Source organism: Amblyomma americanum, chromosome 4 (assembly GCF_052857255.1).
Source record: "Amblyomma americanum isolate KBUSLIRL-KWMA chromosome 4, ASM5285725v1, whole genome shotgun sequence".
Lineage (NCBI taxonomy): Eukaryota > Metazoa > Arthropoda > Arachnida > Ixodida > Ixodidae > Amblyomma > Amblyomma americanum.
In genome coordinates, this window is record NC_135500.1 from 210,229,691 (window position 1) to 210,245,719 (window position 16,029).

General features: G+C 47.9%; 1 protein-coding gene across 1 annotated transcript; it reads left to right on the forward strand.

Moving 5' to 3' along the window:
• Window positions 1-8,718: 8,718 nt before the first annotated feature.
• LOC144129240 (nuclear protein 1) lies at window positions 8,719-13,462 on the forward strand. Its single transcript, XM_077663248.1, has 2 exons — window positions 8,719-10,767; window positions 13,030-13,462. The coding sequence occupies exon 1, from the start codon at window positions 10,552-10,554 to the stop codon at window positions 10,759-10,761; it is 210 nt and encodes a 69-aa protein (XP_077519374.1). The 5' UTR covers window positions 8,719-10,551; the 3' UTR covers window positions 10,762-10,767; window positions 13,030-13,462.
• Window positions 13,463-16,029: the final 2,567 nt, after the last annotated feature.

Sequence of the window (16,029 nt, forward strand, 5' to 3'; positions counted from 1 at the left end):
AAACAATTGGCAGCAGAAGAGAGAGAGCGGCGAAATGCCAACGCAAGGCACGTGATATAGAGTGGTTAAGCTGCTTTTTTCGCCGCGAGCACAATGGCCTTTGTTTCCTCTTTACTTCCTTCGTACCACAATATGAGTAAGATTACAATGCCCGTGTACTGAATATATGTGTAATCACGTGTTCTCGACCATTTTCAACATTTTTGTTGCCAGGGCGGTCTGTTCCTCTGGATCGCGCTAACGACAAGAAACGACGCAGTTTTCCTTACAGCTGTACTAGATGGCACTTTTTTCTCTTTATGTACTTTCGATGTTTGTAGCAGCGACCTTCGAGCCGCTTCTAATAAGCGTCACGTGCGGCACTATAAGTTTAAGCGCATGACTTCAACATGAGTGCACGCATACCCTTCTCTAAACAATAGAATGCGGCATTATCATACCAACCACTAGCTTTATGGCGTAGCGTGGGATAAGATAACTCTCCGCGTCGCTTTCAAATCCTAGTGGCGTTCAGAATCTGCGCGATAATCTACATGAGCAGACAACGCATTGTAATTTCCTTCAAGCTGCGCAGAAAACAGATTTGTAAAGCACGTTTGCGTTACATTGTTCACTTCTTTTTGCTCTTGCACTTGCCTTCGACGTTGTGTCATGAGCAATGCAGCTGTTTTTTGACATGTCGAATGGCTCAGGCGATCAGAGAAGCGTATGTAAACATCACAAATGTTTATACCGCAGTTGCTATTATTACTGCACTAAGCAGACACGCACACACGCGTGTATATATCTGTTTAGCACCCACCTCGGCTTCTGGAAGTGGTGGGTTCGACTCCCACTCCTGGTCGGGCACCCACCGATTTTCTTAAATGGGTACAAGCCATCTCCCGGCCTGGTGTTCAGTTTCCTATGGTTGGATGACTGGGACAGGAGCACAAGGCGTATTTCGGTCCCTCGCGAATAGATTTTCGATCGAGGGAGGGGTTAGTTTGGCCAAGGGCCCTTTTCCAAGCATTTCACCCCAGAAGAGCCGAGCACCAGACGGGGGGATAATATCTTGTGCCCATTAGAAAACTGATGGGTGCCCGGCGGTATACTGCGAGGCGTATGCTCCACCTCAAGGCCACCGCTTCGGTCATCAAATGTCATCAAATCCAGAGGCAAAACAATTTTCCAGTTTATCGATTATTATCGGACTCCGTAAGGCGAGGCTGAAGACAGTGTTAACAAGTTGAACACGCTTGCACTTTGTAGGACAGTAGAAGGAGCACCTTGGTATTAATACGGACATAGCTCCCACAACTGATGAAATGTTCATTTAGCGCGATAAATTATTCTTTAAGATCTAAAGTATTGTCGTTTGATGTGATATTCAAAGATTTTTCCTGCGTACTTTTTCCTGTTAAGATTCTTACTGCATCCCCAAATTTTATGGGGTCATTCAAAACGCGTAAAAAATTCTTGATAACATTCGTTTCGCCCTTTTTATTTCCGCGTTAACTTAACTGCGATATTTCTTGCACCTAACAAGTTCATTTGCGTCACGATTTTGTCACAAATAATTGATACATTTCACTCGTCTCTTCTATTTTTTTTTATAGAGAATGACATTTATCTGTGGCTTCCTTAATCTTTTATTATGCTTACCAGCCTTTGTCTGCATTGGGACTTTATAACCTGCCCTACTGTATTCATCATTCGGGTTTGGATCATTCAATACTGATGCCTAACTGAGATTATCAATAAGGGTGCGGAAATCTGAGGGTATGTGGCAGTAATATCCAACAGTTCTTCTAACGGTGCCATGAGATTACTGTAAGAAGGAGAAAATTGGCAAATGATCGCTTATGTCTGCGAACATAACCCAAGCTGAAGAGTTTGGAGAACGTGCATTAGTGACGCACAAGTCAATTAGAGTGCATGCGATGGTGGAAAGGGGTACAGACACAACGTTTTCCGTTGTCCAGTGTTTTTGTTTTGTTTTGTTTTTTGCCATGAAATGGGCTTGAAAGGAGCCTACTTATCATGTAAATGCTCAAAACACCAGTGCACAGCGTCAGCAATTACAAAACATTTTGCGCCGGTTGTTTCGGTCTCGATCGGCGCCAGCTTTGAAGTGCACCTTGATTTCACAGCGGACCGGCCAACCTAGGCTACCACCTTCCTAATGGCGTCGCCGGCAAGCACTGGTTGTTCCTGTGCACCACTGGATAAGGTGACATCACAATAACTTTAGCAAGTACACCTTGACGTTCCTTGATGCGGGTTTAAATGCCGAGCGGCTCCTCGTACAACATTCAAAATCTCATGGAATTATGTTGCACTCAACGCCCACGACTGAAACTTGCTAGAACCGTTTGTTTCCTTTCGAAATTTTGGGTCCGCACCCCGTTAGGACTACAATTTCTGCGTACACTGTGGACCATGCAATCCACATTAGGTGCCTGTACGTTGTTTTCTTTTAAACGAATGTTCAAGCACGCGCGAACGCCACTTTTCCTCTCTCTCTCTCTCTAGCTCTCTTTCGGTCTTCAGTGTCAGTAACGGTTAGGTACTGCTGTGTATTTAAACGTGATTCGAAGTACGCATAATGGCTATTGGAGCAAGCGTATTGTCAGTAGCACCGTGGTTCGAGTGCCATAGGACCAGCCACTTAACTGTGCAGTTATGTTCAATAAAACACGATATGCAGCGACCATGGCATGTTAGTCTACTAGCAACTGGTGCGCGTGATAAGCTGATATCTGGCATGAATTATGCAAGCACGATCTCAAGCAGTAAACATTGTGGTATTTTAGTTTGATGTATTCTACAGTGCGCTGTCAACAGCCTTTTTCACTCATTAGGACTTTAATCAAATAAATAAATGCTCTCTCTCTCTCTCTCTCGTGGCCGAGAGTAGCCGTACGCATGCAATGCTTTACAGTACAGGCCTAGCACATTCTAGAGACTGAACCGCATTGCAAGGCAAGGTCTCGGCTCGACGAAACACAGTCATCCATCCGTAAACGTTCAGGAGGGAGAATGCAACGTCTCGAGTGGAGGCGAGCGGACATCCACGCACCCTATCTAGTGCGGAGCCATGGCGCCATCCTTCGGCGCGGCACGGAACCAATTTTAAACAGGGCGGCAGAAGGCCCACCGGTGCATGGATTACGTGACAGACGGGTCGCTCTCGCATTGCCACCATGCAGATCCCATATCTCGAGGATTGCGCGTGCGCCGCTCGGACTGCAGGAAGAGCCTAGCCTCCTTTGCGCAGCGCGTGGCTTCGCCCACCACAGGACCAGAAAGAAGGTGCTGTTGACGCATGCGCGTCACCAGAGCGCAGACGGAAAGTTTCGCCAAAGTTCGTTTAGGTTCGCCTCCGTGTTCTCTCTCCGCTATGGCGCCAAGGTCGCCCGTGAAGCGTCGACAACGGGAGCTAAAAGCACTTGATGCTTAAAAATATTTGTGCTTATTCTCAGCGCAATAATCCTCGTTTTGAGCTGCAAAACCAAAGTTTGCTTCGTTGCATGCCAAGAACACTGGAGTACAGCAGGGCACGTGGTCCCAGCTTCTTTCTTTGCACGGCGCCCTTTGAAACAGCCACATCTGTTTTCGAGTCCGGAGCTAAGAGAACAGTGGCCTCTATTCGTCATGCGCAGCTGTTTCCGGACATTTAACAATGAGCACCGTTCCAAGCGCCGGGCAGAACGACGGCTTCATGAAGTGTTCTCTTTTATCCTGCGCAAGCGAAGCTCTCATGATGCACTTGCGCACTATTTCCCGCCGGAACTGCTGTAAACAAAGCATGCCGGAAAAATTTATGTGTGGACTAGTTAGTGGTTAATAGATCTATGTCCATAAGTCCATTGATAGACTAAATTCCCTAGGCTCTGCTTTTCCAAGTATTCGCTCTAAACAACCTTCTAGGTTGTCTCAGTGCTATAGAGCCTCCGTTTAGGGTGGTAGCAGCCATTATTTTGTAGGCAGCCACGTCATTTTGTTGTTTCAAAGATACTGCCTAGTCCTCCGGTATGAACACGAAACTTCTAGATCTCTACCTGAGGTAAGGTACTGTGCCGGGCACCCACCTTTCAGGACAGCTTGTGGCGGCGAAAAATTCAACCTCCCACTTAAAATAGCGCAATTGACATAACCCTAAACGGCGGAGCTGGATGTCGAGGCGCCCCGTATATGTTCTGCAACGCGAACCTTACGGCATGGAGACCTGTCTGTCGGTTGTTTGTTGTCCTCGCGAGGAAAGCAGCCTCAACAGTTCCCGGAAAGTAGACGCGTGGTGTAGCATAAATAAGATACTGGCAAGAGATAAGACGCTGGGATAAGCTAGAAAGCGAGATATCCACTACACCACGAATGCTGCTGAAGAGGCGAGTGATATGCGAACGTCACTGTCTGGGGTCCGTGCATGTTTGCACACAACTCCCTTTTACTGCCCTGGCGCTGATAACTGGCGCTGTGTTGCAGCACGTTCGTTCTTGCCTTCCCTAGGGGCAAATCAGCGTCGCACACAATGGTTCACCACATCCCTTCCTTATTTAATAGCGTGCATTCTGCATAACGTACTCTTCGTCGAAATCCAATCAACTTTCTTTGCTGCTGGTAAATTCTGTCGTGTCCTTCACACCTGCAATGCATTGTGGGCATCTCCAAGGAACCGAATCTGCGCATAATCTCTGAAGTTCACATGAGTCAAAGCGTCCAACTTGTCGGGTCAGTGTTCTACAATTTCAGGTCAGTATTATGAGTGCGTACTAAAAAGAACACTGCCCGACTTCTTATTATGAAATATCATGCCTAGACAAAATTTTTATTGAGGCATATGAAAGTAAATAAGAAAAATATCATGGTTTAGAAATACGTTAGGGAGGGCTGAAAAAATAACTTCCCAGCAATTCGCCGGTCTTTACTAGGTGATGCGCTCTCCAGTTCATCAGGCCTAGTGAAATAGTTGCAGTAATATTTTTCGTATGTATGTATAAAGGGATCCTGTGACCATTCTTATCTTTCTTTTTACTTTTCCCTCTGCACCTCGCGTATTTAGTACTCGTGTAGTGAAGTCGGTTGGCTACGATTTACACACTTCACTAAGAACGTTCCCGTGGGGCGGTCTGCTTTCGTTCTTCCGTGTATTCCAACTTTGAGGCTCGGCCACTTCCTTGTAATTACGCGAATAGCAGCGCCGGCCGTCGCTTCCTCTTCCTTCAGGACGCGATGCCAATATTTGTCGTTCGCATTCCGATGTCTCGTCATACGGCTGAATCTCGTCCTATAGTGACACAGCCCTGAACGTACGAGTGGTGAACGTATAGGCAAAAGGGGAGGGGGGGGGGGGGGGGGGTGGACTCGGCAGAGACACTTCAGACTGCTTACGTGTGGGAATTCAAAAACATGTCATGGACGCAAGACGTAGACGCTTGGGTGCGGAACTAAGAACTTGGGAACTAAGTTTATTTCAGGCAATCAATCTTTTTTTTTTCTAAGTATGGCACCACCCACCAACATACACACGCGCGCGTGCGCGTATGACACTACCTGAAACGCTGTACGATGAGCTGGTGCATAACAATTTTGATACGGAAGTCAGGGAAGGCATACAATTGAAGGTACAGCCTTTGTCAAAAGTTTGGAGCCCAGGGGGTTTGCTCCTGAGCCACACTGTGTGGTTCGTAATGCATCTGCAGCGCTCAAAATTTCCTGAAGGTAAGATTATTTCTGGGCCTGCCTCCTCCAATGGGTAGCTAAGGGTAGACAGCTGGGCTAGTAATAATCCAATGGGTAGGATTTCCACGAATGCTTCAGGAGTCCCACGACATAGCTTAGAAGCAAACCTCCTGTGCTCTAAACTTTTGACAAATACTGTGCATAAGTACCCTCCCCCCCCCCCCCCCCCCCCACACACACACACACTTTTGTCGTAGAGGGACCATAAATCTCCAGAACAGTCTTCAAAAGCTGGCGTTTCATGAAGCCATTTGATCTGTTTTTCTTTTCTTCGGAGGCATCTTTTAAGAAAAATTTCACTATCTCCACGGATAAGCGGGGTCTGTCGCTCCGCTATAAAGGGTCTAAAGAGAATTGTGTGTTCTCCATTTAAATAGGCATACACTTTATTATTATTTTTTTTTGCGATAGATGTAGCGTTCATAATGAAAATAGGTCGAGCTCAGGCTCGACTGCGAATATTTTGCACACAGCCCCGACTTACTTCGCTCTTGGCACTAATTAGTGAACTGGCTTCTTAATCACCTCAGGTTGCCGATCGTTGCTTGTGGCGTCATAATTATCCACACAGCAAGCCTTATAACTTTTGCATCTGTTATGTTTCTGTGAACAATCTTGTGCCTTAAATACTGACAAAAACCGAAACAAACGGAGACAAGGTAGTTTTTTGTCTTGAAGTTTGTCGCTAATTGTAAAAACAAAAATTCCACTTGGCTTTATGCGTTTTCAGACTGAAACTTATTAAACAAAAAAGAAAATATTGCGACTGTTTATATTTGCCGCCAATAAACTCCTAAGAGGTTCCGTACTCGCTGCAATGAAAATATTAACCTGAGCGAGTGCAAAGGCTGAGCGGAAAGCATCATCAAAATATTTTTTTACTCATATGCACGGCAAAAATCAGCCACTATGATTAAATGTTAGCCGGTGTTCTAAGCAGGGCAAATGCAAAACGCTAAATTTGCAAGTTCAAGCTCACGGATCATGACAAGAACAGAGGCTGAACACAGTGAAAGAATTGTTATCTAGCAGCTTTGCAACAATTTCCTCACACAGTCTATATCAAATAAAAGATTCTCAAGTAGAAGATCAGGTCACTTATTAATTGACTTTCAGCAATTCCCTTTGCGGCCTCCTGAGGAAGCAAATGGAAATATTATAGGATAGCTTTGTCAAGATGAAAATGGTAGTGCTCCAGCTAGCCAGAACGCGGAACGCATCGAAGGAGTTTAACGGAAAATAAAATACAAGGCCAGCGCTTTCGAGTAACAGGCTGCCGGATGTTAGCCGGACGTTTCGAACAGCGCCACCTGGTATCAGGTCACGTCACGGCACGCGCGCACCCGTCGTGGTCGGAGCAGCGTACGAGGAAGCCAGAAAGTTCTGGAAGGCGGCTCCTTCGTGTCGCTTCCCTTAACGGAAGCAGCTGGCGCTCGAAGCAGCGATGTGATGCAGCCGTAACATTTACTCCTTTCCGCTCGCTAGCGGCTGTAACTCGCTAAAAAGTTTTGTTGTTGTTAAACTTCGTCCTGAAGAACATTTGTCAACGTTCTTTGCAGTGCATTCTAAAAGGCTAGCTGTCTCCCTCCTACAGTGTCGAAATGGGTCGTTATCGGCGACCTCGCTAGCGAGCGGGCCCAGACCGGTCAAGAGCGACGCACAGCCGTTTTCGGGGCTTGCGTGTAGTACGCTATTCCTAGTGTTGTGGCTGCACGGGGACGGAAAACTCCACAAGCGGAACGGTGGTGGTTCGGCTTGCGTTGCACAAGTGACGTGTTATATTCTTGAGACCTCACCCAGCCCTTTTTGCTCACCTCCTATAGTGCGAAAGAGCCTATGAGAAGGCCACATGAATGTTTTCTGCTTTATTTCTTTTTCACAGCAACAATCTCTGTGTGCACAAAACTTTTGCATTGCTATGTGCTATGCAGAGCTAGAACCTATGTAGCGCTGAAAAAATTTCTTCAAGAAACCATGCTTCAGCAACTAGCCCCACAACTAGCCATGCACTTCCCCATCAACCAGCCAGTCTATTTGAGAACTGATCTTAAGCGCACGCGCGGTTAAGAGCATTAAAGAATGCTGCCGTCACTGCTGGTTACGAAAGCACCTGGAAAGTTTCTAATATCACGCAATATGTTTGCTGTACGTGTATGAAACCACACTTCGGCTGCACACCGTCGTTCAGCGCAAGATGTGACTTTCCTTGCCGAATTCCTTCCACAGTAATCGCTCCATGTGGTGCTACAAAGGTCGCAGCCTACTATGCACTTTTTAAAAGAAGTGGCGTAGTTTCGCGCAACGCTCTGCTATGACTCATCGCGTAAGGCGCAGTTTCATGTAAACAAAGAGCGAACAAGGGCGCCGACAATAACATTTACTATGGCTTTCTTCGTATCTTCAGTGGCGACCAGCTTGGTTGAGTCACATTTGAACTATGCTCAGCTGCGCTTAAAACTTGCAAAAAAGAATCCTCCTCTCCTCCGCCTTTCTTTCTGCACTTTTGACCATATTATGGACGCTCAAAATTAAAACAATAACAAGTGCGCACACACAACAAACGAAAATGCTTCTATTTCCACTTCTGTCAGAGGCTCGTGAAGCACGCGACGCGATAACACACTAGGAAGACAAGATAGAAACGGAGAGATAGTAACTACGGGAACAGTAGAGAAAACACTCGAGTAAGACAAAGGGACTCAGTTCACGAAAGCAAATAACCGCATATTGCTGATAGCGTTTGCGCAAGGGGCGGTAGTATGCGAATGTTCTGCCGTCACGTGGGAAGCACCCACCTAAATATCGCACTAAATTTGGGAGCTGGAGCTCCGCCCCCTCTTCCGCGAAGATTGCGAGCAGTTCTTTCAGCAGTGCGTTCCTTCGCCAAGGGATGCTATACTGACAGCGGCGGAACTGCTGCGCATGTGTTGGGGATTTTCCGAGACACGCCGCCTCGCCGCCGTACTGCTTCTCGCTGGCAGACGTGAGGGGCGGTTTTGTTTCTGTTTCACCGGCAGAGGCGGCTGGAAGCGTCGGGGAAAATCTGGGCGCGAGCCAAGGTAAAAACACTGTTGTTATTGGACTGCTGCGAGCATATACACAGAGAGAACTGGCCACGTTTCTCTGCCACCCCGACTTCCTTTTTACGTAATTCCTCTGCCATCCTCGTTGCGATGTCAAACTGCTTTTGTTATTATTGTCTTTTTCAGGGAAAACACTGCTAAATTCGTCTTTCCGGCCCATTAAGTATAAGGGAATGTTAGCAAGAAGCAAGAACTTTGTTCGAACCGTTTTGGCACAAGTCGCTATGACAGTCATATTTGATTAAGACTGTTTTCCTAATTCGTCCTGCGCCTTTGTCACTGCTAAGCACTTCCTTGGATAGCAAAGGTGGCGACTTCCCTCGCTTTCTAGTTATTAATCACAACGCCACAAACAGTGCGACTGACAGTTACGAAAAAAGGATAACTGTTCAGCAAATTCTTGCCTTGTTTTAGTTCACGCAGGAACGGCCCCGCCGTGAGGCAACTGTCAGTGTCAAGAACCTCGAAATGTAAATATGACAGTATTGTCGCCCCCTCTATATGTAGCATCCGAAGCACCATCTGCCGCTTTTATTATCTTCTCAAAAAGGAAATGCGCCAGCACCAGCCGACGGATATAAGCTGCGTTCTTCGGTTTACAATATGCGTGGAAGCTTAGAAAAAGTGAATAAATCTCCAAGAGTTGGGCTCTCTCAGTTAATTACTAAACCGGAATAGCATGCACTTTTCTTTCCCGTTTTCTGACATAACAGTGCGCGCTAAAGACTTGCCACGCGGTCCCGAACACCAGAATAATGATGCAACTCTAAGTCTGAATTGCAAGGGTTTCCTCGCGTACTTTTCGAGTAAACATGCCAAGCTTTAGTCTCCAATTTCAAAGAGAATGCTTTCATCGTTTACCGCATAAACGCGATGCAGCATTTTTTTTTCTTCGACGTGCAATGCACTGAGTCTACGCGGGAACTCCTTGAGTCACTCTGCCACGCGCACTGACGTCAATGGAGAAACCTCCAGCGGGCGAGACAGTGTCTATCTGCTTTTATTTGGTTTCATTTCATCGTTGTAAAAAAACGCGCTCTGCAAGCGCAACTGGGCTGACGAGGTCGCCACACAAGGTGAATTCCTGATCACCTCCACGTACACCCCATTCGCATGCCCATAGCCCGCAGCCTGACTGCGCTTGCGTTACTGGAGCGGGCGAACGCCCTTCCATCATCCAAGGTTACCGGGTGTGAGTCACTGCTTGTTTTTATTTACCACCTCGACGCGCGCGCGAAACTTCCAGAATCGCCATCCTCGCACGTGGAAGGTGCGAGCGGCCATATCCGCCCCTACTACGAGGCCGTCGGTGAACTCGAGCGCTCTCGAACTTTCCGCCGCGCGCTGGCGCAAAGCACACGCTGCAAGAATCGAGTGCAAAACGCAGGAGAAAAATCGAGCAAAACACAAAAAGAGCCGACGTCGGTAACGGCGTGTCGTAGGGGCGAGCCCAGGCAAGCAACGGCGCAGCAGACGCGGCGAGAGAGTTTATCAGCGCTGACGCCAGAGGGCGAGCGGCGCGTCTGCTCCCATTTTGCGCTTTGTGTGTTGCTGAGGCTAGGGCCGTGACGTCACCGCCGGGACGGCAACATAAACGCGGCGCCGCAGGTCTTCGGCACGCATTGAAGATCTGCTCCGAGAAGAGAAGCGACTGCGAGCCTGCAACGTTCGTTGCCTACTTGGTGCTATAAGGGTACCCCGCCTTTTTCTTCGTCGAGTCATTGCTGCAGATATTTTCTCCAAGATGTCTGAGAGCCACTTTGACGAGTACGAGCACTACAACTTCGAGTATGACAAGTTCCTGTACGCGGGCCACAGCGGTAAGCAGAGGACGAAGAGGGAAGCGTCCGAGCACACCAACCACCACGACCCCAGCGGACACGTCCGGAAACTAGTCACGAAAATGGTCAACACCGAGAGGAACCGCAAGAACTCGGGCGGTAGCCGGCATTGAAGCCTGGTGAGAACGCATTTTCATCCCTCATTTGTTCGTTGGTGCCAACAGAAGGCGCTAGTTGCAAAGCGAATGTTTTGATCGCAAAGTGCTTTGCTGTAGATGTCTGATATTGCCATGAACATCGCAACTGTAGTCGACGCTCGCTGTCCTGTCGGACCGTTGGAGACGGCGAACTTCCTTTGTCGCCAACGCCATGTTCGGCGCCCGGAGCCGATGTCCTTGAGCGGCTGACAACAACGCAGTTACCGACCGCCGGGCGTGAGCGTTCGGGCGTCCAACACCTGTGCCTATCGATCCTAGCCCGGGAATGACGCGGGGCTCAGAAATGCAGCCGCTAGCTTGATTCGTTTGATAATTTAATTCGTCAGCGCGGTTCGTTTCGCAATATATGTTGCTAAAGGCGGATACAAGCACGGCTCTGTTTTGATTTTTTGCAGAGGCGTGGTCGGCGTCTTTGACGGTTGGCAACAAGCCTCGGTTGCGCAATCGCTCTTTGTTGTGATCCGCGACAATCTTATCGAGATGGACAATATCTTTAGCTGAAAAGATTGCTTTGACGGTGTAGGAACGCAGAACTTCAGGCGACGACTATTGTTCGCAGTTGTGATTGCCGAATAATGCGCCGTAGCCGATGTACCGCTAGATAAGGCTCTGCGGAATTGGTAGTGGCACCTTTTGATATTTCATGTTTTAAAACTCTTAATATCATCATTCCTTACGCGTTCACGTGTACTTCGTGTCAGGACTGGCTCATCCCGTTAATCAAAAGGGGAAATCTCACTAACAGGAAGACCTTTCTCATCGTGGGAACGTCTACTCGCGAGAACTCCCATCGAAGCCTGTTTTCTCATGGGCTGGGTACTAGTAGCCGGTGATAATTTCGAAACTCGCCGGCGGGGACCTCCGCATTGCATTGAGGCCGTTGTCCCCTCCCCGTTCGCGGCCTAACGTTGATGCAATGCTGTCCTCTTTCTTATTATATAAGCGTGCGCTGCGCCCTGTTAGAACCAGTCCGGTCAGCCGCACACCCAGGTCGATCGTTGTTGGCAGGGCCGCAAAGGCGGAAAAAAAGGCGCGGACGAGCGCCGAACAACAGCAGAAGCGCCGAGAATCGGGCCAGGTTTAACGCGGACACGGCTGCAGCGCGGTGCAAGGCCAGTTTTCGGCAGCCGCTTGGCTTGCCCAGACGTGTTCCGAGCGGCACCGCCAGCTGTGCAGTGTACGTACGGTCGAGGCAGTGGGTGAGCGCGTCCGCCTACGGCCCCCCCTGTGTGTTTTATCACGTTGGGGCTCGACCCAGATGGCGAGTGGAAGAGCGGCGTTATCGACATCCTCTCTGTATACGCCTGCCAAGACCTCGTCTCTGGGGCGCTTTTGGCTTGGCAGCAGTCCACGTTTCTCGCTCGCCTCCTGTGTTTGTTGGGTCGGGCGCTTGATTACCCTGCCGTCAGGGGATTGCTGGCGGCGGCCTTTCACCTGCTTGTTTCAACTACTTTTTTTTGTTTAGTTCTCCAGATTACCATCGCGGTATACGATCCTGTGCCGGCGCTCAATAGTGTATGGTAACCACACCCGACCGAAACCGACAGGCTTAAAAATTCGTCTCGGTGACTTCTCACTCACAAGACATCGGTCTTCAAATTTCAGTTTTCTTAAATAAACATAAAAACATACCCGTCTCTGGGCCGCGTACTGAACTCCATCGTAGTGGGCACTTTTTCGCGCACTTCGCTGCTGTGAGCCTTCTTGTCAGCGCTTGTAACCTCCTTTGCTACTCTTGCGAGGGCCGCGGGTCACTCCTTCCTGGTAGGCTGATTGGTCGACGTGTTTGTCTTGGCCTCCCGTAACGTCACTTAGTTTAGAAGAGCGAGTTGACGGGCTAGTTGGTATTGCATGGTGAAGGAACAGCGCTAAGTACGGGGCAGGAGTCCGTGCTTCCATGTTTGTCTCTTGTCCCGTACTTAGCGCTGTTCCTTCACAGTCACTTAGTTGCTTTTGCAGTCGGCAGACATGCCATTGAAGAGTGACAGGGCCCGCTTCCTCATGCATTTCGCATTAGGCACATTGTAGTTTAAGCAAGAAATAACAACGGCTAGCATTTGAACTTCCTCTGGACTTGTCGACAGTCTGGAAGGCATCATTGCTACTGTTTTGAAACTTTGTCCACAACTACTTACGAGCAGCTGTTTGTTTTCTTACGGCGACGCGGTATTTGCTTTTGGCTTCTGTTGCCTAACTGCTGTTGTTATTCTGTTCTACTCGCAGGTCCTGTGTCTCATCGTTTCCGGGCGGACAAGAGTGGTCACCGCGTGGTCTCGAGTGCTGCACATATTTATACGGTACAACTACGGAACATCGGACGCCGACTGTGATCTTTACGCACCCTTGGACATTGCGTGCCCCGTGTGCGCGGACTGTTTGCCTTTAACCCTCGCCCTCTTTCTGTGATGTCTGGTCGCTCTCTCCGACGCCGGGTGTTTGATGTTTCCTCACTGAGTGTCGACGGGCCAGTGTCCTAGCATATTTTTGCTGCCGTCGCATTTGTTGAAAGCTACTCGCCTTCACTAGTTTATATTTTCATTTTTCACATATCGCTTTCACTCAAGTGTCGTGTGTGTCCATTAAAGAGGGCAACTCGCAATGAAATTGTCGTTCGAGTATAGGGTATTACGACTAAATAAAGTGTTCTGGCACTTAATCGTCTCGTTTTACTGTACATCCTGGGCTGAAGCCAGTGGTCAGGCTTTCGGTAAGTCGCTCAGTAAGTGATTCATTTTGCGTTTGCGTACTCTGAACTGGAATCAAGCAACTGGTAATTCGCCGGCCTTGCCACACTAAAACGTGACGTTTCCGGATAAGGGCTGTCTGGAATTGTCCAAGGACCACAAACCTATGTGAAGTCCTAAATATACCTTTGAAGAAGGCAAACACCTCGGTTATCAGTATTCTTGGAAGCCTTGCTGAAAATATTAAACTTCGAGCTTGTTTGCACTCTTTGTCGTGGCTGCTAGAAAGTTCTAGTATGTAAAAAAAAAAAATGTCCTTTCAAGCCTGCGTTCATCTTCTGCAGGTAAAAGAGTAACCGAAGGTAGGCAATATAACGAGCGAAGTGTACACACAACACCCATTCGCAGGTACAACCAGCGATGAAGATCTCGTTAGGTTAAGGCTCAAGCGGTCACCACTCTTAAAATGCTTAGTGCTGCATACAGTCGTCAGCGCACTTGACGCGAACTGGTGTGGCGGCAGGCTGTTAGAGACGTTAACCGCCGTTAACATGGACGACTCGAATATGGGCGATTTTTCAGAGGACCAAGCTTTTTCAGTGTATTTGTGTCTCGTTAAAATGTTAGCTCGCTGTCCGAACAACGGTGAGAATGCACTTAGCCCATTGGAACCCAGGTATTTTTTTTTTTTTGCGTTAATATGCATAGCGATGAAAACAAGATCCGAATGCTCCAACGAGATCTTTGTTGTCGTCAGTTTTCAATTCACCAGTGAAAAGTAGTGCGAAAGTGCAACTGCCTGAGTGATGGTCTTTTTCATTTTGTGGTTTCTGGTTAACAACCTGTTGATTATTCTCGATATCAACTCGCCACGCAGTTTATTCACAGGTGCGCTTTCACATGAGTATACAGTACGTATTGCCCCTCATTCTCGTGTTTTACTTTATTTAATGCGATGCCGTTAAGGAGCCCGTGTCGAAGAAAAGCCGGCGTCCGTTGTCGGTGTCGTTGACCATGAGCGAAATATGCATCAGATATCCCCAGAGAAGCAACCTAGGGGGCCACCGTGGTCACATGCCCTATGTCACAATTCAGATTTTTCGGGTTATTTTGGGACATAGCTCCTGCCTCGTGTGCCTGTCCCGTGTCCTTTTTCCCTTGCGTGTTTGTCTTCCGTTTGCCCTGTAATTTCATGAAACTATGAACCCTCTACAGCTCATCTTCTAGTTGTGTTAAACCATATATGTCATAAATTATATAGTTCATGGAAAAAAATACTAAGGCTAACGTTTTTTTTTCTAATTTATTATAGGCATATTTCATCGCGTGCATTACCATCTTAACCGACACACGCAGACGTGTGAGACTGAGGAGGCCGCGAGTGTGAAAAAGTCGCCGGAAAGGGCCCGCCAATTTTCGCGTGCGATTGTGTGTTCTCTACTGCGCGTAGAAGTGTTATTGTTTGGCTCAGGTGTTCACAACAACGCAATGCAGTGATTGAGCGAGTTTACGTACTCTCATCGGAAGGAGTTTCATAACGGGCATCTGCCGCTTCGTTCTGGAGTTGTTTTAGACTGTAGTTTCCATGCGGTGCCTTGAGCCGTGTGCCATGGTAAATTCTACTTTCCTGACGGTGAATTTTTGGCTCGAAATCAAATTTAACCCGAATTTAAGAAATCTGCTTGGGGTGCAAGGATCGGGAAAACGATTTCATCCAGGAACGAAAGGCTGTGCGTCTACATGTGGCCAGAAAGTGCAGTGTGATGATAAATGCGTACGCGTATAGGATGTAATCCATATGCCTCTCTCAGCTGTCCGCTGCATAGTCTAAAGTAGGACGAAAAATACTGACGAAGTTTCACAAGCCCTCCCTGATTAGAGGTAGGCAATATGGGCGATTGCAGTATACCAGCTGTCAGCCTTTACATCATCGGCTGGTGGCTGTGGCAGTGCACAGCAAATGGATGCACCGTAGCTGCTATCCAATTCAACTGCAGCATTAAGATGATTTGTCTCTTTTTGCTCTTCGCGGAAGCTTGGTCTCTGCCATTACAGAACAAAATTCCGCTTTGTTCGCGACGCGCGCGTTGCACCACGGGATCGCACCGTGCTCCACCGTGGGTCTTCAGGGTGGCGCGGTGCACATTAGTGTCGCAATAGAAATAGAAATAGCAATAGAATATCGATAGAAAAGCTACATGCAGAATGGTCATTTTTACGAAGTCATCCTTGTAACAGTCGACCACGAAGTTTTTACTGCAGAATGCGGATCAGCCTACATGCGAGCAGTGCGCGAATAACCTTTTAATTTTAGAAGTACTAATTTCAAGTCCAGCTCATGCATCGAAAAGGGGTCATTTGTTAAGAAAGATTTACATACAACACGTGTCATTTCGTCATGCATTGTGCTCGGCGATCAGCTCCTTGCTCCACGAACACGTTCTAGGCTAAATTTGGTTAAAACGCATTTGTGTCCCTAAATAAGCTTTAGCTGTGTTCCGGATAATTTTCTGTAATTTTAAACATCTTAGTTTGGCCA